Source organism: Narcine bancroftii, chromosome 1 (assembly GCF_036971445.1).
Source record: "Narcine bancroftii isolate sNarBan1 chromosome 1, sNarBan1.hap1, whole genome shotgun sequence".
Lineage (NCBI taxonomy): Eukaryota > Metazoa > Chordata > Chondrichthyes > Torpediniformes > Narcinidae > Narcine > Narcine bancroftii.
Genome location: NC_091469.1, coordinates 354,901,414 through 354,924,531, shown reverse-complemented (window position 1 = coordinate 354,924,531; position 23,118 = coordinate 354,901,414). Strand labels below are relative to the sequence as shown.

General features: G+C 41.7%; 1 protein-coding gene and 1 long non-coding RNA gene across 8 annotated transcripts in view; one reads left to right on the top strand and one right to left on the bottom strand.

Moving 5' to 3' along the window:
• Nucleotides 1–13,024: 13,024 nt before the first annotated feature.
• Nucleotides 13,025–22,953, bottom strand: LOC138749783 (uncharacterized). 7 transcript variants are annotated; one of them, XR_011348858.1, is made up of 7 exons: nt 22,915–22,953; nt 21,820–21,921; nt 21,423–21,537; nt 18,550–18,644; nt 16,447–16,553; nt 14,333–14,445; nt 13,025–13,486 (listed from the first exon to the last, which is right to left on the bottom strand). It is a non-coding gene; the product is annotated as an uncharacterized lncRNA (long non-coding RNA). The 7 variants fall into 7 exon arrangements; XR_011348859.1 differs by having other exon boundaries at nt 21,434–21,537; XR_011348857.1 differs by lacking the exon at nt 18,550–18,644.
• Nucleotides 17,487–23,118, top strand: part of lars2 (leucyl-tRNA synthetase 2, mitochondrial) — a 125,235-nt gene continuing 119,603 nt past the window's right edge. Inside the window, exons 1-2 of the mRNA XM_069911617.1 lie at nt 17,487–17,572; nt 21,419–21,672. Coding sequence (XP_069767718.1) covers nt 21,439–21,672 — 234 coding nt within the window. The 5' untranslated portion in view covers nt 17,487–17,572; nt 21,419–21,438. The remainder of the gene's footprint in view (nt 17,573–21,418; nt 21,673–23,118) is intronic.

Below are 23,118 nucleotides of genomic sequence, written 5' to 3'. Positions count from 1 at the left end.
TCCATCATTGAGCTGGAGCCCCAGCCCACTACCCTTCCATCACAGGTGGACCAGGAGACTTAGTCCCCCAGTGCTAAGGCGCTCCAGCAGAATCTCCAGACCCCTGGACCGCCTGAATCAGTAAATAGTATTATAAACATTTCTCTTCTGTGTCTATTACCGGATTCTGATCCTTGTTCTCTTCATCCACAGACCTTTAATTCTGAAGGAAGGGGTGAATGAAATGAACTGGGATTCACTAGAAGTGTGCTATACTAACAACTGGTCCTGCTTCACAGCTACTACCCCTGAGGCCAATATATAACCCTGGTTTCTAGAACCCCTCTGAAGCCTATTCTTAAGCCCTACCTGTGTTTTAAGCTAATAAAAGCATTTGTTCTCCCTCCATTCATGTGTGAGCTTTATCTATGCCACAAAGGTATAATATTAGCACTGATGCCTCTATTCGGCAGATAGTGAAGGGGTATAAAATCGAATTTGATCCACAGAAAACCTCTTCAATAGGGAGGAAGGGTCTATATACATTTATATGCAGACCGCAACTGATGGAGGCTGTACATGCCAAGAGAATGGTGTTAAAAAAAGAAAAACGTTATTGAACGTTGTAGTCATGAAAAACATAAGTTTGTATCAAACATCTTCACGCGACCCAAAAGAAGTGGCGGCACTAGAGTCATACTGGATCTATCGGATCTTAACGAATATGTCTCATACAGGCATCTTAAAATGGATAACATATATTCTGTGATGACAATGTTACGTAAGGGCTATTACATGGCCTCGATAGATCTGTAAGATGCATACTATTCGATCACAAACTGCCCACAGTACAGAAAATTCTTGAAATTTACTGGAAGGGAGAGCTATGGCCGTATAAGGCTTTGCTGAATGGGCTGTGAGCTTGGTGCCCAGGACATTTACCAAGTTACTGAAGCCGGAGTTTACAAGGCTTAGGAAAGAGGGGCACGTGGTAATGGTTACCTAGATGATACCCTTATCATGGGCAGATCGTTCGAGGAAACAAAAAGGGCAGTAGCAGCCACCTCAAGATTATTAAGCCATATGGGATTTCTTGTACATCGAGAGAAATCAGTGCTGGTACCTACTAAGAGGTTAAAATTCCTCAGCTTCATTATTGATACAGAAGCCATGAAAGTTACCCTGCCCGAGGATAAAGTGGCAGAGATTAGGACAGCCTGTAGTCGGCGGGCTCATGATGGAGTCTCATCCCTCCATAAGAAAGGTGGCCAGGTTGATTGGGAAACTGGTGGAAGCTTTTCCGGCAGTACAATATGGTCCACTAAATTATAGGTTCCTGGAAAGGGACAAAATATCAGCTCTTAAGGCAGCTAGGGGACATTTTGACAGGCCCATGAGGTTAACAAGTGAGGCCAGATCCAACCTGACACGGTGGATCGACTATATCTTGTTGGCTTATGTGAGAATCGAGCTCAGAAAAGTGGACCTGGAGATCAGGCCAGATGCTAGTGGCAAAGGTTGGGGAGCTTCGAATCTAAAGGTTTCTGCTGGAGGCAGATGGATGGACAGAGAGCACAGGGAGGCCCCAAAATCCAATATCAAATATTTGGAAATGCTGGCAGGTTTTTTAGCACTAAAGACTTTCTGCATGAGGGAAGCTGACATTCATGTACTGCTGAAGTTGGATAAGACTTGAGCAATGGCCTACCTCAATAATATGGGAGGTCTCGAATCTCCTTCTTGTAACAAGCTAGCCATTGATACTTGGCACTGGTGCATTCAAAGAAACATTTGGGTTACTGCCGCCTACCTGCCGGGTCGGATAAACACACAGGCAGACCTCATGTCCAGAAAATTCAATGATAGCACTAAGTGGACTTTGGGTAAGAAATATTTTAAACTACTAGCAGACACCTTTGGCATGCCAGAGATCAATTTGTTTGCATCCAGGTTCTAGGTTCCAAGGTTCGTGTCCTGGATCCCCAAGCGGAGGCCATTGATCCCATTACCCTAGACTGGTCAAAATATAACTTTTATGTGTTCCTCCCGTTCGCCTTGGTGGCGAAGTGCCTGAATAAGATACAGGAAGATGGTGCCACGGGATTGTTGGTAATGCCAAATTGGCTTTCCCAATCTTGGTTCCTCATACTTCTTAGGCTTATGGTGGGGAGTCTGTTAGTATTTACAAAAAACAAAGGCCTGCTAAGCCAACTCGGTGTCAAAGATATCTCATCCATTCTTTCACTTAAATCTGTTAGGTTGCAGGATCAAAGAGCGAGGACCAACATAAACGCTCTGCAGCCTAAAACTCTGGAGATCCTGTGGGCATCTTGGAGAAAGTCTACACAAAAACAGATGCTTGCTATGTGGGGAAATTGGAAAAGTAATGTGCCCAAATCGGATTGAATGAACAGTCAGCCTCTATTGGAGGTGTACTGAGTTTTCTAACCGATATGTTTTATGTGCAAGGGACCAGCTACAGTGCAGTGAATACAGCAAAGAATGCACTGGCTGCTTTCTTGATGCTCCAGGACTCTGAGCAGGAGATGATAAACCACTCCCAATCAAAAAATTCATGATAGGAGTGTTCCACTCGCATCCTCCAGTACCAAGATATAAGGAACTTTGGAACGTAAAGATTGTTTTGGACTATTTAAAGCTATTGTCACCAACTTCCAGTTTGGATTGAAGTAGCCTGTCCCATAAACTGATAATACTGGTGACCTTGACATCGACCCAGAGGGTACAAACTTTGCTTGCATTCATCTGGACTATATCCATTGGGAGGAGGACTTTGTAAACATTCAAGTTACAGACATTCTGAAACATAATAGGCAAGGAAAAATTGGGACAAAATTTTCATTGTATGCATACGGAGAAGATGAAAGATTATGTGTGTTGATTGTTTAAAAAGATATGTTGTATGTACAAAACATAATAGACAAAATGAGAAATACCTCTTTATACATTATAGAAAACCGCATCAGCGGGCTACCTCCCAGACGTTGGCCAGATGGCTGCGGGAGGTCATGAGAGTGGCTGGAGTGGATATTACTAAGTCTGGGTCCCATTCAACTAGAGCGGTGGCAAACTCGGCAGCCGATAGGGCCGAGGTCCCTATCTGGGATATCCTTCACCAGGCAGAATGGAGTAATGAGAGTACCTTTAATAGTTCTACAACAAACCTTTACATTCAGAGGGGCAGAGTTTCCCTGCTTCCATCCTACACGCGGCAGATTGATCAAGACTGCAGACGGGGAACCCAACGAACTGATTATGGTCTTTCGGACCACCCGAAGGGGATAAGCCACTGAGCTACAAACTCTCATGTTGGCTAACCTACTTACATTGCGAAGAATAATAAAACATTAAACGAGCACTTACCTGTGTGAAGTTTGATGATTATTATTTGAGCAATGGGAGTTGGTGAGTCAATGTACCCACCTCTCCCTTCCCCTTTTTTCTTGTTTACGGATAAAGATATTTGGTTTGTAATAAATAATATTCAGTCACAGGTTTGTGTTATGGTTAGTTCGTCTAGTTTAGCTCATTTAAGTTCAGTGGCTTCTCCCCTCCAGACTGTAAAGAAATGGCTGCGCATGCATGGATGGGATCTCACGTTGACTCACCAACTTCCATGGCTCGAATAATAATCATCAAACTTCACACAGGTTAAGTGCTATGTTTAATGCTAATTTTCCTACAATCACAGCGTCTGCAGACTTTTGAGTTTCACTCCTCTCATTGCTTTAGAGTCCTGGCAATATAGATTTAATATATTCAACCCTCATTTCAGTCTTTCTAAAACAAATACAGTTGTCTTTAATATCATTCTCCACACACGGTCTCACCAAGGATTTTTGTAATTGCAGTAAGGTTCCTCCTTGCGTGAACTGACCATCATATAGAGACCATGTTTAATATTCTTCCATAATGAGTTAAATTTCTAAATTTACAATCAGTATTAAGTAAACTGTTAGCTGATTTGATTTGATATCGGTTCCAAAACTACTAGATTTACTGAATAAAACACAAAAATCTGCAGGCAGCATGACTGAATATTTATTGATTTATTAAAACTAGATTTATTGATTTCAGTTTCTCTAAAGATGTTTACCATGTTTCTTGAGCTTCCATACCCCCTTGGATGGATAGTTTCCAATGTGATAAGTCATGAGATTTCTTTATACCATTTAGGGAGTCAATGTGGTGGATTGTGCTTAATATGTTCTGAAATTGAATTTATTTCTTTCTTCTCCGACTGCACACTGCACTATTACTGAAGCTGTAAAACAGGTTTAATCATCAGTACATCTGCCAATTACTGTAACTGGATTCCATAGTCAAGATCAACTACAAAGAACACAGACACCCAAGGATCCATCCCTTTAAAAGCCTAGAAAATAGAGCTTAATCAGTGATAGCAAGGCAGTCTGCAATTACTGGAGAAAGCACTTGGATAATGTTACCACACTGAATTTCATCTCACAGACCAAATAAACCTGATTGTTCCCAACCTAGACATAATTACCCAAGAGCCATGCAACTATTAAAAACAAGGCCTCTGAAATCCTCACTGAAGCAATAAAATATGGCTTTGTATTTCAGATTTATTGTCAGATGACATACATGACATCCACATGCATCCCTGAGATTCATTTTCTCCTCCTGGCATAGAATTACCACTAATTGGTAGTGCAAAAAATAAACTGTACTCAGTGTCAACATGTAAACAATCAAAAGAACTGTAGACAGATAATGAATGTAAACAAATTGACTGTGCAATACAGGGAAAGAAAGAAAATCAAGTGCACCATTAAGAGTCTTTAAATTAGTTCCTGATTGACTTTGTCATTGAGGAGTCTGATGATAGAGGGGTAGCAGTTGTTCCTGAACCTGCTGGGGCAAGTCTTGTGGCACCTATACCTCTTTACAGATGGAAGCAGCAAGAACAGAGCGTGTGCTGGGTGGTGTGGGTCTTTGATGATTGCTGCTGTCCTCCAACGGCAGCATTCTCTGTAGATGTACTCAATAGCAGGGAGGGTTTTGCCTGGAACATACTGGGCTGTGTTCACTACCTTTTGGAGGGCTTTACACTTGGGGTATTGGTGTTCCCATATCAGACTGTGATGCAGCCGGTCAGCACAAGTTCCACCACACCTCTTAGAAATTTGTCAGCGTTTCCGATGTCAAACCAAACCTCCACAAACTCCTGAGGAAGTAGAGGCGCTGATGTGTTTTCTTCACAATGCCATTGGTGTGTTGGGTCCAGGAAAGATCCTCCAAGATAGTGACTCCCAAGAACCTAATTCTGCTTACCCTCTCAACCTCTGATCCCCCAATGATCACTGGATTGTATACCTCTGGCTTTCCTGAAGTCCAACAGGTGGTCATTCATGAACTTATCTCTTATCAGAGGAGGTGAGAGTTCACTAGGTGATCTCAAATGTCATCATTGTGCCCATTTTTGAGAATGGAAATTTCCAATTGTGGAATTTTCAGAAGAGCATCCTTATTTTTTTCACAGGGAATGTCATCGCAGGGATTCCCTTCAATAGTCTCTGTTAGTGGCTGAATAATTCCTTCCACAACCATAATGCAAATTCTGTTCTTCTGTCCATCAAGAGGGAGAATGGAAATAATCTTCTCTGTGTGTCAAATCCAAAAAAAGCCCAGGAAGCAGTATTAACCACTGTATAGCCTTTATAGACTTCACAAAAAAAGTTGTTGATTTTTTCAACTGAGAAAAATAATGCAAACTCATTTGCAAATTTGATGGCATTAAAAAAAGGTTTTTCAATCACCTATACGCTTAGGGGTAACATGCAAGATGAAATCCTTTCCAAATGATCCACAATGCAGGCTGGAGGCCTGCAAAGCTGTATCATCTCATCAACCTTATTTCCTATCACCTTTGCTGCAATGCATCACCTCAATTTCAACAAGCATTTGAAGTAGACCTTCTCCATTAACAATGGCGTGAAGCAAGGCTGTGTTCTCGCACCAACCCTCTTTTCAATCTTCTTCAGCATGATGCTGAACCAAGCCATGAAAGACCCCAACAATGAAGACGCTGTTTACATCCGGTACCGCACGGATGGCAGTCTCTTCAATCTGAGGCGCCTGCAAGCTCACACCAAGACACAAGAGAAACTTGTCCGTGAACTACTCTTTGCAGATGATGCCGCTTTAGTTGCCCATTCAGAGCCAGCTCTTCAGCGCTTGACGTCCTGCTTTGCGGAAACTGCCAAAATGTTTGGCCTGGAAGTCAGCCTGAAGAAAACTGAGGTCCTCCATCAGCCAGCTCCCCACCATGACTACCAGCCCCCCCACATCTCCATCGGGCACACAAAACTCAAAACGGTCAACCAGTTTACCTATCTCGGCTGCACCATTTCATCAGATGCAAGGATCGACAATGAGATAGACAACAGACTCGCCAAGGCAAATAGCGCCTTTGGAAGACTACACAAAAGAGTCTGGAAAAACAACCAACTGAAAAACCTCACAAAGATAAGCGTATACAGAGCCGTTGTCATACCCACACTCCTGTTCGGCTCCGAATCATGGGTCCTCTACCGGCACCACCTACGGCTCCTAGAACGCTTCCACCAGCGTTGTCTCCGCTCCATCCTCAACATCCATTGGAGCGCTCACACCCCTAACGTCGAGGTACTCGAGATGGCAGAGGTCGACAGCATCGAGTCCACGCTGCTGAAGATCCAGCTGCGCTGGATGGGTCACGTCTCCAGAATGGAGGACCATCGCCTTCCCAAGATCGTATTATATGGCGAGCTCTCCACTGGCCACCGTGACAGAGGTGCACCAAAGAAAAGGTACAAGGACTGCCTAAAGAAATCTCTTGGTGCCTGCCACATTGACCACCGCCAGTGGGCTGATAACGCCTCAAACCGTGCATCTTGGCGCCTCACAGTTTGGCGGGCAGCAGCCTCCTTTGAAGAAGACCGCAGAGCCCACCTCACTGACAAAAGGCAAAGGAGGAAAAACCCAACACCCAACCCCAACCAACCAATTTTCCCTTGCAACCGCTGCAATCGTGTCTGCCTGTCCCGCATCGGACTGGTCAGCCACAAACGAGCCTGCAGCTGACGTGGACTTTTTACCCCCTCCATAAATCTTCGTCCGCGAAGCCAAGCCAAAGTAAGCAAAGTATCTACATAATGAAGATAAAACTATTTAACATTCAAAGATTTTCTACCATTTTTCAATACACATGGCAACAAACAATTCAATTCAATTGAGAAGTGCAGATAAACATCCTGCAAAGCATCAAGCCCTTCAAGACTCTCTGACAGGATTACAAGGAGGCAAAGTGAAAATCAGAAGGATCCCATGCAACCTCTCCCTGTGAAGCTCCACACCTTTCACTTGTGGTAGTTCATCCTTGATTTTGTTGAATAGTGGAACAAGCTGGATGGGTGAAGCGGTTTCCGTACAGAGCTCTTTAGTCATTTCAGAACCCAAAAAATGAGAGTGGAAGCAATGCATCTTCAACCCCAAAGTGCAACCTAAGAACCAATAGCAAGTCCCCTCTAGCTAATCAGTATTTGGTAAACCACTGTAATATATGATCAAACATGCCTATTGGCTGGTTGTACCTGTGGCCCCTCCCCCCACAGGCTCCAGTATAAAGGTGGCTGTTCCACAGCCACCAGCAACTCAGTGCAGGACAGCCAAACAGTAAGGATATGCTACGTTTTCAAGTGAATTAAAGCCTTTTGGTTTCTTCACAATAGTCTCCTGAGTGATTGATGGTGCATCAATTTAATTTATTTGAAATTTTCTACAATGGAGCAGATCCTCAAACCAGAAAAACTGGAAATCCTTGGCTGTGTCGTAGAGAAATGAGTCATCAGTCCGGACCCAGACAGCATGCAACCACTCTTGGAGCTTTCCCTCCCACACAACCTCAAGGCCCTGAAGAAGTGCATTTGGTTTTTCTCCGATTATGCTCAATGGGTCCCCAATTATGCAGACAAGGCCCGCCCCCTTATCAAAGCTACGTCCTTCCCCCAGTGGAGGAGGCTTGTGCAATCTTCGACCACATCAAGTCCAACGTCGCCAAGGCCACAATGCACGCTGTGGACGAATCCATCCCTTTTCAGATGGAAAACGATATGTCAGACTTTGCCCTGGCAGCCATCCTTAATCAGGTTGGTAGGCCCATTGCATTTTTTCATGCACCTTGCAGGGCCCAGAGATTTGATGCTCGCTCCTGAGTCAAAAAAGAAGCCATGAGGCACTGGCACCATTACCTGGCTGGTAAGATATTCACCTTGCTGACTGATCAATGCGCTGTCACATTCATGTTCAACAGTCAACAGCAGGCCAAAATCAAAAACAATAAAATGCTATGGTGGAGAATAGAATTATCCACCTATAATTATGTCATCTTGTACCGGCTGAAGAAACTTAATGAGCCACCAGACACCCTGTCCCGTGGGACTTGTGCCAGGGCCCAGATCGACCAACTACAAAACCTCCGTAATCCCTACCACCCGGAGTCACCAGGTTCTTTCACTTCATCAAAGCATGCAACCTGCCGTACTCCATTTACGAGATCAGGACTATGACAAAGAACTGCCAGGTCTGTGCTGAGTGCAAGCCACACTTCTACCGGCCAGACAGGGCACAACTTTAAGTCACTCACCCCTTTGAGGACTCAATGTCGACTTTAAAGGACCCCTGCCATCCAACGACTGTAACATACTTCTTTAACGTCATTGACGAATATTCCCATTTTCCATTTGCCACCCCCTGCTTGGACACAACCACTGCCACAGTCACCAAGGCCCTGTGCAGTCTCTTCACTCTATTTGACTTCCCCACTTATATCAACAGCGACTGGGGGCTTTCCTTTATGAATGATGAGCTGCGCCAGTACCCGTTGACCAGAGGCATTTCCATGAGCAGGACCACCAGTTACAACTCCCAGGGTAACAGGCAAGTGGTGAGGTAGAATGCTACGGTCTGGAAGATAGTCCTCCCAGTCTCCCATTGGCAGGAGGCCCTCCACTCTATCAGGTCCCTGCTGTGCACTGCCACTAATGCTACACACTAACGTATGTTTTCATTCTTCAGGAAATCTGCGACAGGGACCACACTCTTGAATGGCTGATGTTTTTGGCGCCCGTCCTGCTCCAGAGCAAAGTAAGGAACCATAAGTCTGAAAAGGTCCACTTCCACCATGCCAACCCACAATAAGCCTACGTGGCATATCCAGATGGACAAAAGGACACTGTTTCCATCAGGAACTTTCCTCCCTCAAGGACCTGGAGACTGCTGCTAATCATCCCACACCCTTCTCACACACACACGATGCACCGGACCTCTGGTATCCTGCTTCTGGCCCAAGTGAAGCTACATCAGGCATAGTGCCTACCCATCAGCACAATACTGATGAATGTGAACAGGTGCGCGAGACAGTCCAGGACTCCACTGCTGCCCCACAGCCACAACCGGTTCTACGACAGTTCCAAAGAATGACCAGACCACCTGATAGGCTGAACTTATGACTTTTAAATTGAAAATGTGCAACTTTGTAAGTTCTACTTCATCCCGCAGGACTCTTTATAAACAAGGGGTGAATGTGGTAAACCACTGCAATGTATAATTATGTGGTCAAGCATGCCTATTGGTCGGTTCTCCACAATAGTCTCTTGAGTGATTGATAGTGTAACACAGTACTCTGTATCTGGTGATGCTGGATGGAACTGCTGGTTTGACTGACCATCGAACACTGCAGCACAGGAAGAAGGCCTTTGGCCTATAATGTCTGTGGTGACCAAAATGCCAATTCAAATTGCACATCTGGCTGTACATGGTCTCTTGTCTGCCTGTTCATTTTATTTGTATAAATGCATTTAATGTTACTATTGTATCTGCTTCCACCACTTTCCCTCTTGGCAGCACATCCCAGGCAACTGTCACTCTGAGTGAAAATAGCTTCCCTCGCAGTAACATCTCCTTTAAACTTTCCCGCTCTCAACTTAAATCTGACATTTACATCTTAGGAAGACTCTGGCTAGCTACCCTATCTATATCTCTCACAATTTTATATCTTCTACCACGTCGTCCGTCAGCCTCCAATGCTCCAGCAAATACAATTATGTTTGTCCAATCTTTCCATATAATTTAATAGTCTCTAATCCAGACAAAATCCTGGTGAATATCTGCACCCTCTACAAGGCCTTCATATCCTCCCTGGAATGTGGTAACCAAAAATGCTCCAAATGTGGCCTAATCAGCTGCAACATGCAGCATGTCTTTTGGTTCTGTGGACAATTGCACTGCTGTATCAAAAAGAATTGGCTATCTATAACTCAACATTGTTTCCTTTTACATTTAAAATGTTGTACAAGTTAGGAGCAGGATCCTTAGACTTGACCCGATAATCAATAAGATCAGGACAGTCTGAGTGTAACTTCAACTCCCTATTCCCATTTTTCTTTTATCCCTTTGCTTATGGATCTAACTTAGCCTTTAAAATAATTGAAGATTCCTATTTCTCTGGCCATTTAAAAGAATTCCAAAGATTCATGATTCTCTGAGAGGAAAAGAATTGTTTCATTTTGCATCAGATCTAGAATCTCCTACAAGTGGAAATAACCTCTCCAAATCTATCCACAGGATGATATATTTTAATCAAGACCTCTCTCACTCTGCCAAACTCCAGTGGATACAAGCCAAGCCAGTCTAACCTTTACTCATATGACAAACCACCTGCTCCACACATTTGTCAAGTACATTTTCTCTGAATTGCTTCCCACGATTTTGCATCCTTCCACTGAATACATGAATAAAGAAACAAGTATTTCTTTTAAAATATTTTTATTGAGTTTAATGTATAAACTTGCATACAAGTTAAATGTAACCAGTCATTTTATATACAGGTAAAGAAAATTAGAAAGAATAATATAACAGTGTTAGCCAGTTGCCTATTCATATGAAAAAACAAAGCAATTAACATATTCTTAATGTACATAATTAAAACCATTTACGAAATTATTTGAGTTTAAAAACAGTAAACCTATAGAACTAAAACTAATCTAACCCTCCCTCTAATCAAAATTACTGTTAGTTATACAAAATGAAGTTTGGAATCAGATAGTGACCTTCAGGCATCAGATGACGAACTCCTGGATTCTTCAGAAATCTTAATTCTTCCAATCATAATAGTATTTCAAGAATGGGCAAATTGAAATTTCCTATCTTTAATATTGTATCTAATTTTCACCAAGCCTCAGTAAGACTTTACATCACATAACTATTGTGCATGGGTAAGTGAAGAACCATCCTTCCATTTCAGTAAAATTGAGTATTCTTTTCCAAATTCATTTTTGCAACCAGGGCTTTGCTGACAAGGTCAACATTTTTTGCCCATCCTTAGTTGCCTTTAAGAAGGTGGTGATGTACATTTAGTAGAGAGTACACACTACAACTACCATGCACTTGAAGTTAAAGGAATGAATGTTTACTGTGTTGCCAATCAAAAAGGACCCCGCAAGAAAATTTAAAACTGCAGATGCCGGACATCTGATATAAACACAGAAAATGTTGGAAACAATTGGCTGGTCAGGGATCATCTGGGCAAAATAATTAATTGATGATTCAGATCTTGGACTCTACAACAGAAATGAATGCTTTGACCTGTATGGTACCGAGCTTCTTGAGAGTTGTTGGTACTGCCCTCATCCAGCCTAGAGGAGTAAATTATGCTACACATAATCTGCTGGAGGAACTCAGCAGATCAAGCAACATCAATAGGAGAAAAAGAATAGTCAACGTTTTGGGCCAAAATTTTTGACCATTCTTTTTCTCCCAGTAATGCTGAATTCCTCTAGCAGAATTTGTTTAGCTTCAGATCCCAGCACCTGCCACCTGCTGTGTCTCCGAGTTCATCGCGCTCCTAACTTGTGAATTGTCAATGGTGGAAGGTCTTTTTACCTATTCTTCACACTATTTATATGGCTGGTCTGTTGAGTTTCTGGTCAATGATGAGCCAAAAGATATTGATGGTGGGGCCTCAGCAATGGTACTACCATTGGATGTCAAGGTTTGGTGGTTAGACTTGATCCAGTTCAAAATGTGTCACTTTTGTGAAGTGAATGTCATTTGCCATTTGTCAACCCTGCCTGATTCTTGTCTAGGTCTTGGTGGATCTGAGCATGATCTGCTTTATTTGTTGAGGAAATTGCAAATAGAATTGATCATTATGCATTTATGGAATGAAGGTGATTAATGAGGCAACTGAAGTTGGTTGGGTCTACAATATTGCAGTGAGGAACTACTGCAGTCACATCCTTGGCCTCAGACAATTAATGGCTAACAACCATAACCACTTCAGTTTGTGTGAGGTGTGACACCAACCATTAGCGATTTTTGGTGACTTCAGTATTATTAGAGCATTTCATGCATACTCAGTCAATGCTGACTTCATGTCAAGAGCAGTCATTCTCACCTCACATCTGGAATCCAATTCTTTGGTCCATTTTTGGACCCAAGTCTATGATGAGATCTGAAATTGAATAGTCCTGACTCTCAGTAGAACTTGGCATCAATGAATAGGTTATTGATGAGCTACTTGATAGTAGCTGCCATCACTTTGTTAACGATGGAGAATAGACTGATCAGTCAGTAATTAGCACTGTAACAATGTACACAGTACTCTATGTGGTCATATCAATAACTTGTATTAGAGGATAACTTTCCTCTTTTGTATTCAATTCCTTGACCAATAAACCATAATATCCTGTCTTCATTTACAGTTCCTTAATGTTACCTTTTGGTGAATCTTGCACCAGGACATCTGGGTCCCTCTGCATGTCACTCTACACTTTCTCACCATTTAGTTAATTTGTTTTTTTTTTGTTTGTTCCTGGCAAAATAGACAATTTCACATTATCCAATACTATACTTCATTCAACAAATGATATTCCCCAAGAGCAGAGAGCAAAACTTTAAATATAAGGAATATAAATACTACATTAAGACATATAGAATGAAGCATTATTAGTTTGCAGTGCACAGATAATAAGTGTTTATTATAAATGCAAATACATTATTCAGTAATATCACACATCCCCCATCGTATTCTCGTTGATCCACTTTAACTCATGTACCGTTAATAAGATGTATGATAGCTGTCAACACCTGGCATCTTGAATAATGAAGTGCATACTTAAAGAACTCTTGATTTTATTGCTGTTACCTTCTGGAAAATGCAGAATTCAAGCAAAATAAAGATAAATCTTTATACGAAGATCCTATGTCCCATGGAACCAAATTTTGATGATTCAAGAGGGTGCTGAGGGCAAGATAGGCCTCAGGCACTGAAAGTTTCCTGATTTTATCAGAGGTTAGACTTTGGAGCTCAGGTTGCTAAAAGATCACATAGGGCTCTGGTGGCTGCAGAGGCTGTGGGAACACTGGAGGTGAATCCATGGGAACTCAATATTTCTGAAGGGACTCCTGTTTGCTTCTTGTTCTGTAAGTGGCACAGGGCAATGCTTGTAGCAGGTAAAAGAACATTTCATGTAATGTTACATTTTCCATATTATTACATAATAATGAAAGGAATCTTGAATCCTAATTTCTCTCATTTTAGGTAACCTCACCCCCATCCGTTTCCTTCTCTTCTTATCTACCCTTGGACTGATCTTTTTCTCTTCTTCACTCTAATTTTTCTTTCTACACCCCTTCCTAATGGTTTCTCTTACTACACCTTCTGTCCTATACTCTATCCATACAGTATAGAGTACTCTATACCCCTCCCCCAGTTTCTTCCCCCCCCTCCCCCAGCTTCTTCCCCCCTCCCCCAGCTTCTTCCCCCCTCCCCCAGCTTCTTCCCCCCTCCCCCAGCTTCTTCCCCCCTCCCCCAGCTTCTTCGCCCTCCCCCAGCTTCTTCGCCCTCCCCCAGCTTCTTCGCCCTCCCCCAGCTTCTTCGCTCTCCCCCAGCTTCTTCGCCCTCCCCCAGCTTCTTCGCCCTCCCCCAGCTTCTTCGCCCTCCCCCAGCTTCTTCGCCCTCCCCCAGCTTCTTCGCCCTCCCCCAGCTTCTTCCCCCTCCCCCAGCTTCTTCCCCCCTCCCCCAGCTTCTTCCCCCCTCCCCCAGCTTCTTCCCCCCTCCCCCAGCTTCTTCCCCCTCCCTCAGCTTCTTCCCCCTCCCTCAGCTTCTTCCCCCTCCCTCAGCTTCTTCCCCCTCCTTCAGCTTCTTCCCCCTTCCTCAGCTTCTTCCCCCTCCCTCAGCTTCTTCCCCCCACTTTATAGATGTAATTTCACCTATTCTAAGTTTGATAAAGGATTCAGACACCACACATTGAGTGACCATTTTTACCTTTGTATGCTGTCTGACCTGCTGAGATATTCCAGCAATTCTTTGTCTGCTCAAAATGTTAATATCTGCGGCTTTTGTGTTTCTCTGGCTGTAGGGTCATTCTAAATTTGAAACTTAAGATGGGAAGAAAATCTCAATTGTTATTCTTGCATCTTTTGAAGGAAAAAAATGGAGTTGCAATCCACAGAAATTTGACATGAAAATTCTGTCAAATTATATTTGTCTCCATTAGTTTCAATTAAATAAAAGCAAATCCAATGATTTATCAAAGAATGAGTTAGGCACAGCTGAACCTGTTTCTACTATTCCCAATGATCACTTCACGAATCAGAGGAATACTTTTAGACTCTAACCAATGGATATTAAATTCTATCTAAAAATGCTTAAAAGTTCAATTAAGGTTACCCTAGGCAACAACTTGAATCAATCTGTTACATCTGCTCTATGAACAATTTGCAGTGATTTGGAAGGGTCCCTGTGCCTTAAAAGCTCAAAGTATTAACCTCATTGCTTTGATAACAGTCATTTAAACCAATGAACTGTTTCTGTGGCTCACCAGCAGGTCATATGTGAGATAGTCATTGTGAAAAATTATAAGATCTGAAAGTTAAGACCAATGTAATGGTATGTGATGATCTGTTAATGTACAGGTCAGAATTAGAACTAAAGGCAATTGTCACTACAAGCGATTTGATGAATGGAAAGATTAATGATCAGTGTTTTAACAGCATAAGTAGCCAATTATCAGCAAGAAAGACAGAATCACATGAAGTACAATGTTCAGGCCATATCATCAGACTAAGTGGTCAGGAAGACCATACTGGTGATTATTACTTTAGATCAGCAATCTCTCATTAAAATATTTTTCATGCAACATTAATTTTCACTAAGAACAGGAGCCATTGATTCCCTTTCTTGGGTACTGAATGGGGTTGCTTCATGGCTCACAAGAAGTAGGTTTGTAGATCATTTTAAATATTTTAAGTTTTCCCCTACCTTTGATCCTTTTATAATTCTATTTGAATCATAGCCTTTTATAGCAAAGGAATACAATAACAGATCTCTGATTCCTTGTTTGCATTGCACTAATATATATTTTCTAAATTAAAAAAAATTTTTTTTGACATACAGCACAGTAACAGGCCATTTCGGCCCATGAGTCCAAGCTGGCCAATTTATGCCCCATTAACCTACACCTCTGGTATGTTTTTGAATGGTTGGACGAAATCGGAGCCCCTGCAGAAAACTCATGCAGATATGGGTAGAATGTACAAGCTCCTTAGAGAGTGGGACTTCAACCCTGGTCCAGTCCTGATTGGTAGTACTGTAAAGGCATTGCGCTAACTGCTACGCCAAAAGAATATATTCATATTCTTTTTTAAATTACCATGAATTTTCATCCTTGTATCTTGTACACTAATAATTTTGTATCATAAACTTGTATTGAATGATTTTGCCTAGCAAAAATGCTCTAAAACTTCTGTTGATGATCTTGAATTTGAAATATATCCTGCTGGTAATCTAGCTTCTGATTTACTTTATCATAATTTTGATCAACACCCCTCACTTTCAAGGTTTGAAAGAAATGTAAGCTTTGATCTTTTCTCACAAATAATCAATCTCATGTCACTTTAAAAACAAGTTAATACTGGCTTCTGTTAATGAGGTGTATTAAAATTCTGTAGTGTCATTTAAAAACCAACATGCAAGGTTAATTGCAAATGAGTAAGACCCTATAACAAAATCTTTGAAATCGAGGGCAACAAGGAGTTGAAGTGATGTTAAGAGAGAATAATCTTTATCCGATTTGCAACATGCAAAATCCTCCTTCCACATCTGTTACTTCTGGTTTGTTCAAAGGGCACCTGAAACTTGTGTTCCACGATACTCACAATCAACAGCCTTAATGCAGTAGGATTTATTTTTCATTCATTTATTTGATCATGGCTACCAATACTGGCATTTATTGTCCTTCCCTAGCTGTCCTTGCATCCTTGGTAAACCACCTTCTTTCAAGTCTAGATTACTAAGGCACTTTCACAGTCCTGCTGGGTGGTGGTTTCAAGATTCTGACTATGTAACAACAAAGGATTGTGCAGCTTAGCTTTCCTTACCTGTTTACAGAATCTGAATGGCATAGTGATCCACCTTCTTTCTGGGAAATTTTGTGGGTTTCTTCTCTCTTTGTTGGGGAAAGGATCTCTGGCTCCATGACACATCGCTAAAGGTAGAGAATATTATGAATCTATTGTCAAAGTTTTTAATCTCTTTCTTCCAGTTTTAAACTTTCCAAATTCCTCTTTTTTTTTCTGCTGGCCTTTTAAATAATTGAGATTGAATTTACTGTGTCTCCATGTTTGCTGCTCTATGGTGAGACACAAGCAATTCCCACATCTTTGCAACACCCAGCATTGAAGTATTCAACTTCTGACACTCGTCTGGGTTAGGGGCACAGTTGCCAAAGACACTTTAGAAACAGAAGAAATGCAGATTCTGAAATATTGAGTGAACAAAGAGATGCTGTAGGAATTCAATGGTCAGTAGGCACTTCCACCTGGATTTCTCATCGTGGATGCTGCCTGATCTGCCGACTCCTGCAGCTTTTCTTTGTTCTATCAAAGGCGCTCACCTTCTGGATACTGCTGCTTCAGGTGACAAAGGTAGGAGAAAGGGGTCAGGGTGAAGGTAAGAGGAAATTGGGAGAGGGAAGGAAAGAAGGGACAAAGGACAAATATTATCCCTTTTGGCCAGCATCATTTCCCCAATCCAGCTGCACGGCCTACAGTCATCAATCCCCGGGGCCACTGTTTGACCAAATTACCCCAGAACATTATTTGTTCCAGTCATTCAATGGCATGGGGTTTGGAGGATTGGAGGCGCTATGCTGACATCGTCCGAGCCAGCAACAGACGCAGGGTGTTATCAGAATTCTTCCCGGAGAACCAGACCCTTATTGCCCATTTGGCAACCCTACCACAGATCACACAGGAACGAATAACTTTAAAACCTCGTGTTTCACTCCAATTGTGGATGTGTTCACCAGACATTTAAATACATCACACGCCTGGAGCTCTGAAACGGGCAGCGTCATCATTCTCGCAGACGTGGCCGACAACGCGCCTGCGCGTCAGCTCCCTCCTTGTCGGGTTTGCGACTGCCATCAATAAAGATTGTGCACGGCCAGTGCTTTAAATAAAGTATTGTTGTGATTCGGCAAGATGGCGGCGCCCAAGCGATGAGGTATGTCTCGGCGTTAGAATCGGAAAACGATCGCAAAACACTTTCAAACTATCATCTGCACAACGAGGGGCTGGTTATTTATTCTCTCCTGTGCAATTTCACAATGACAATGGGATTTCGTATCCGCGAAATGGGATTGAGCAACTTTGTTGGTTGAGCATGGACTGAAGGGCGCAGCCAACGTCAGGGTGCTGTGGAGAAGGTCCAGAGTCCTTCCGTTTCGGGCAATGAGGGGCTGAGACCGAAGGGAAGGCCCTCAAATAACCGGGGGTGGGGAGAGTTACCACCAGGTGCCACAGTGTTGGCAGTGGTACTAAATAGAAAATGAATGTAACAATGTACAGCGATAGAAATGTATGGATATTACAGTAAAGGTGTGAAGAAACAGAATGGTTTTCTTTTTGTAAATAATTTATTGTGAATGAAATCTATTTTTAGTTAAAAATTCAGATTTTCATCCTTGGATTCAATACTACTCCAATGAGGTTCAAAGTAACTTGTGCCACATGTAACTTGCCAATTTGACACATATAGCTTTCAAGATTTGATGGAGATTTCAAAAGATTTTTATATAATCAGATTTACCAGTTATTAATCTTGACTTTTTTCAGCTATTTTTGTCATATTTATAACCTCTGATTGCATTTTTATTCTTCACTTGTGGCAACCCACTTACCAGCAAGCAAACCAGCTCCTGAAATGAGCTGTGAAAAATGCAGGAAATTGACCTACATTCAATACAGGTTTCTATCTAAGCTGATGACATCACTGATGATGTCATTTCCTGTCCATGTGACAGAAGCAAGTGATGTTTATCAGCCCACATGCAAGCCTGGAGGTATCATTCTTGACCTAGATGCCATAGCATATATGTTGGCTTCCCCATGTGTACATCTTGGCAAGATGTACAGTGATTCCACATCATGTACACTAGCATCTGTAATAACTTGGTATAGAATGCTTCACTACACACTAACCTTTATTACTCCCCTCCTGTTGGCACTTCCATCACTTAGTCAATCAATATCTTCTGTCTTGTCGCAGATATTACCCATGGATTTTTCACCCTTCTCTATGCAATTCAAAAATTATTTCTAATTTCAAGATTCAATTTATTGTCATTTAATAAAGACATTGCAATATTACATGAGATTTGTTTTATTTTTCAATAAGACAGAAATTGTCTGAAGCACCTCTTACAGTCAGAGAAAGAGAAGCAAAAGAAAGTCCCTCAGAGTGGCAGTGTTCACGGATTTGCCTCCAGTGCTTCTGCAACTACACAGAGTTCAATCCAATCAGCATCCTGAGCTTCAGATCCAAACCTCTGATACAATCAGGAATCCCTCAGCACCCTCTTGCATTCCAGTTCCGATACCTGGTACCTATTCAGCCAGTCTTGAAATAGTCTCCAGCAGTCTGAGTATGAATTACTCGACTACAGTCATGAGTGCCTCACCTCAAGTTGCTAACTGCCCACTCCCTGTGTGTTGTTCAGCCTCTGGGCATCTCTCTGGTCCGTCGCCATGGTCGCTGTCCCATGGGTCATCTCCTCTGCTTCTCTTTCTCAAATAGTGGGTGGTCTCTCTGTCTTCTGGTGCCCTGTGCCAGTCTCTGCTTCCCTGGAGTCTGCAATTCCTTGTGGCTGCTGCCAATCTTGGGCACATACCTTGCAGTTACAGCAGTTTTATATAAAACCATCATCTGCTCCATTTACAGGGCATTTAAAACCTGTATGGAATTGACGCTGTGACTTTGCTCACCATGGGTCCAGACCAGCAGCAGCGCTGCCATTTTTTATTTTCTAGTTCAAATATAATTTTATCTTCCTAAACAGGTTCTGCTTGACTTTAATAAAATAGGAATTGGAAACAAAATAAAATGAAACCTAAATAGAGCCACATCTGCAGTAAAGGATATATTAAAGATTTTAAATTGAATGTTAGTTCAAAATTCCATGATAAAAGATGATCAGCTCCTTCTGGGCATTGCTGGAGAAATATAAGAGTCCTAAGATAGATCTGAATGTGTTCAGAATGAGGAATTAAAGTGACTATCCTTAAAGCATTCTGGAGGGACCATTTCCTCTGCCACCTCCTTTGTCTCCACCAACTATGCCTCATTCCACTTTTCCTTGTCCCTAAATAGGCCCTTTAGGATGGAGATGAGAAAACATTTTTTTACCCAGAGAAGTGTGAATCTGTGGAATGCTCTGACACAGAGGGTGGTAGAGGCAGATTCGCTGATTATGTTCAAAAGAGAGTTAGATAAGACTCTAGTGGGCAAAGGAGTTAAGGGTTATGGGGATAAGGCTGGAAAGGGGCACTGATGGTAGTGATCAGCCATGATCTGTAAAATGGCGGTGCTGGCTCGAAGGGCCTACTCCAGCTTCTATTGTCTATTGTCTTCCTTACAATTTGGAGATCCAGGCAATCCTTGCAAGAAAAGAACTTACACTTGGATTCATCAGTCCTCATGTTAGAGAAGCCAAATGCAGATTGAATGGCTACTTTGCAGAACATTTCTACTTAAGCATGACTTCCATTTTCTTGTCACTTTAATTCTCCATCTCGCCCTACTGGTTTTTGCCTTCCTATGTTGTTCTAATGATGCCCAACTTAAGATTGTGTGCAGAAACTCATCTTTTGACTGTGTATTTTACAACCATTAAGAATACAAAATGTACATATTACCGATATTGCCATTTATTTTCTCCTTCCACACCTGTGCCTGTGCCTTAATTTTCTTTCTTTTTCAATCTTTTTATTAACATTTCATAATATACACAGTATAAGGAGAATAGAAATAACATTATTAAAATGGTATGTCCAAGTCTACATAATATAAATATATAAATTTCAAAGAGTGAAAATGTGAAATTAGAAATAATTCTCCTAACAAAGAAAGCAGAGATAAAGAAATAATTATAATATATATATTTTAAAAACTCAACTAATAAAAAAAATAAAGAAAACAACTGAGTGGCTTATCCCGAGAATCTGGCGAATAGTTTAAAGCAGACCTCCATCCACTCCTACAGATAACAAAAATGCCAGTTATATCCCATGAAAGTAATCAATAAATGGTTTCCATGTTTCTTCGAATTTTGTGGTTGTATCTAAAGTACGACTTCTGATTTTTTTTTTCCCCCTCAAATTTAAGAAAGACACAACATGGGAAAGCCATTGAAATAATGAGAATCAGAGGCTTTCCATGTAAGTAAAATGGCTCTTCCAGCTAATAGTGTAGGAAAAGCTATAACTCAATATGCAGAAGTGGGTAACTTAATCTTGCAATATGTTTTCTATTGTATCGAAATGCCAGTTCTTTGTGTAATTGTTATCTTGATGACCCTGGTTTCTGTTCTTCCACAAATATTCTCTGCTCTCTCCAGCACTCCCCCTGTCTTCTATGTTTAAAAAAAGCTCATGTTCACTGAATTTTCTGGCTCTGATGAAGGGACACTGATCTGAAATGCAGTTAATGCTGCTTGACATGAGTGCTTTCAACATGCTGATGATGTTGCTTAATAATAAATTTTGGACAATGTGTGTCAACTGAGATGAGTTGATATTTGAAAATTCAGGATTATGTGTGAAAGTAGAATGAGGAACTATTTACTGGGTAGAAAATGGTATTTGCTTTTATCCAAGAGACTCAATCTGATATTTATGCTCAACATGTACATCCTTCACCCTTCTTTTATCAATCTATGTCCTTCTTTTCCTTTCTCCATCAGTTGTTTATCTGATGTCCTCTTAAGATAATTAACAGTATTCCCTTCAAATAATCCTCATCACATAGGAAGTGAATTTGTTCCCTGTAAATAGTATTTCTTTGATTTTAAAGGTACCTGATTCGTACAAAAGATGAAGGCTGTCTTGTGGATGTTGAGCCATTCCAACTCCAGCTTGAAGAGATGTTTATGTGGTTGGCACAATTTACCAAAGCAAAATGGAAGCCAAGTGCTGGGATGCAAAAGAAATATTTACAGTGAGACAGGAATATGGGAGAGAGATTATCGGCCTCAAACACGGAAAAGTGTGGAACGATATTGGCGTTCAAGAATAAAAGAGCAATTTCAAATTGCATCCAAAACTGATGTAAGTATTTGTAAAAACATACAGATTATACGCAAGGTTTGAAACACATTCATGTTAACCTGAGATTAAGATAGGAAAGAACACAGAAATAAGAGAAGGCATTCACCTCCTCGAGGCTCAATGTTGAAAAGTAAATGACAGATTTACCAGTGATGTGCACGTCCTGAATATTTTCTATTTTTGCTGAAAGTTTTAGCAATATGTCATCTATCTTCAGATCTGTTCTCTGAAACCTTACCAGATATGGCACTGTAAAGGCAAAAATTCATTTGACAAGAAATTTAAAAAGCATAAACATTCAACAAATTGGACACCCAAAATAAAAAATAAACATTTCAGGTCATCGTCCTTCCACCACACAGACATTTCTACAGATATTTTTTTTAAATCTACCAACTCCCAAAACGACCTCGATCTACATTTCTCCACACCCAGTCCTCTGCAGGATTCTATTCCTTTCTCTCAATTCTTCCATCTCCCTCATTCTGCTCCCAAGATGAGGTCTTCCAGTCCAGATCATCCGAGATGCCCTCCTTCTTCCAAAAGCATGGATTCCCCTCTGCCACCATCAACTCAACGCCTAGCTGCCTTTCCTCCATTTTCCATTCATTAGCCTTGGACTCCTCTACCCCGAGATCCAACAAAAACATGATTCACCTTGCCCTCACGTACTTTCCCCCACCCCCACCAAACTTTACATCCAAAGTATTATCCTCCACAATTTCCGTCACCTACAACATGATTCCACCACCAGACACATCTTCCCCTCTCCACCTTCTGAAGGGACTGCTCCCTCTGTGACTCCCTCATCCACATCCCTTTCCACTAATTGCCCCTTTGACACCTTCCCCTGTGTCCGCAGAAAGTGCCATACTTGAACCCACACCTTGTCCCTCACCACTATTCAGGGCCACAAACAATCCTTTTAAGTGAAGCAGCACTTCAGTTGTGCATCTGCGGGAGTCATCTACTGCATCCACTGCTCTCATGTAGCTGTCTCTATATCAGAGAGATTGGATGCAAACTGGGAGATTGCTTTGCTGATCGCCTTTGCTCTGTCCACATCTATGACGGGACACCTGTAAATTGAAGGAACAACACCTAATATTCTGTCTGGGCACTCTCCGTCCCTCTCCATTCATAGAGCCATTTCCTAGCTCCTTTTTTGCTGGTATGCCCTATCTCCTTTATTACCTCCTGCCTGTGGGACTGTGCTCCTCCACATGCCCCTCCCCTACCAACCTCTCCATTTTGTTCAAGTGCCTGTCCACATTTTGTTCATACCTTGATGAAGGGCTCAAATGCCAAACATTGGTTATGTATATTTATCTTTATGTCATAAAGTACACTATTGACCTGCTGAGTTACCCCAGCATTGTGTTTTACCTCACTCACACAGGAGCAGACTTTCATGTTTTATGTTCTTCCGTCATAATTGGGAAAAGT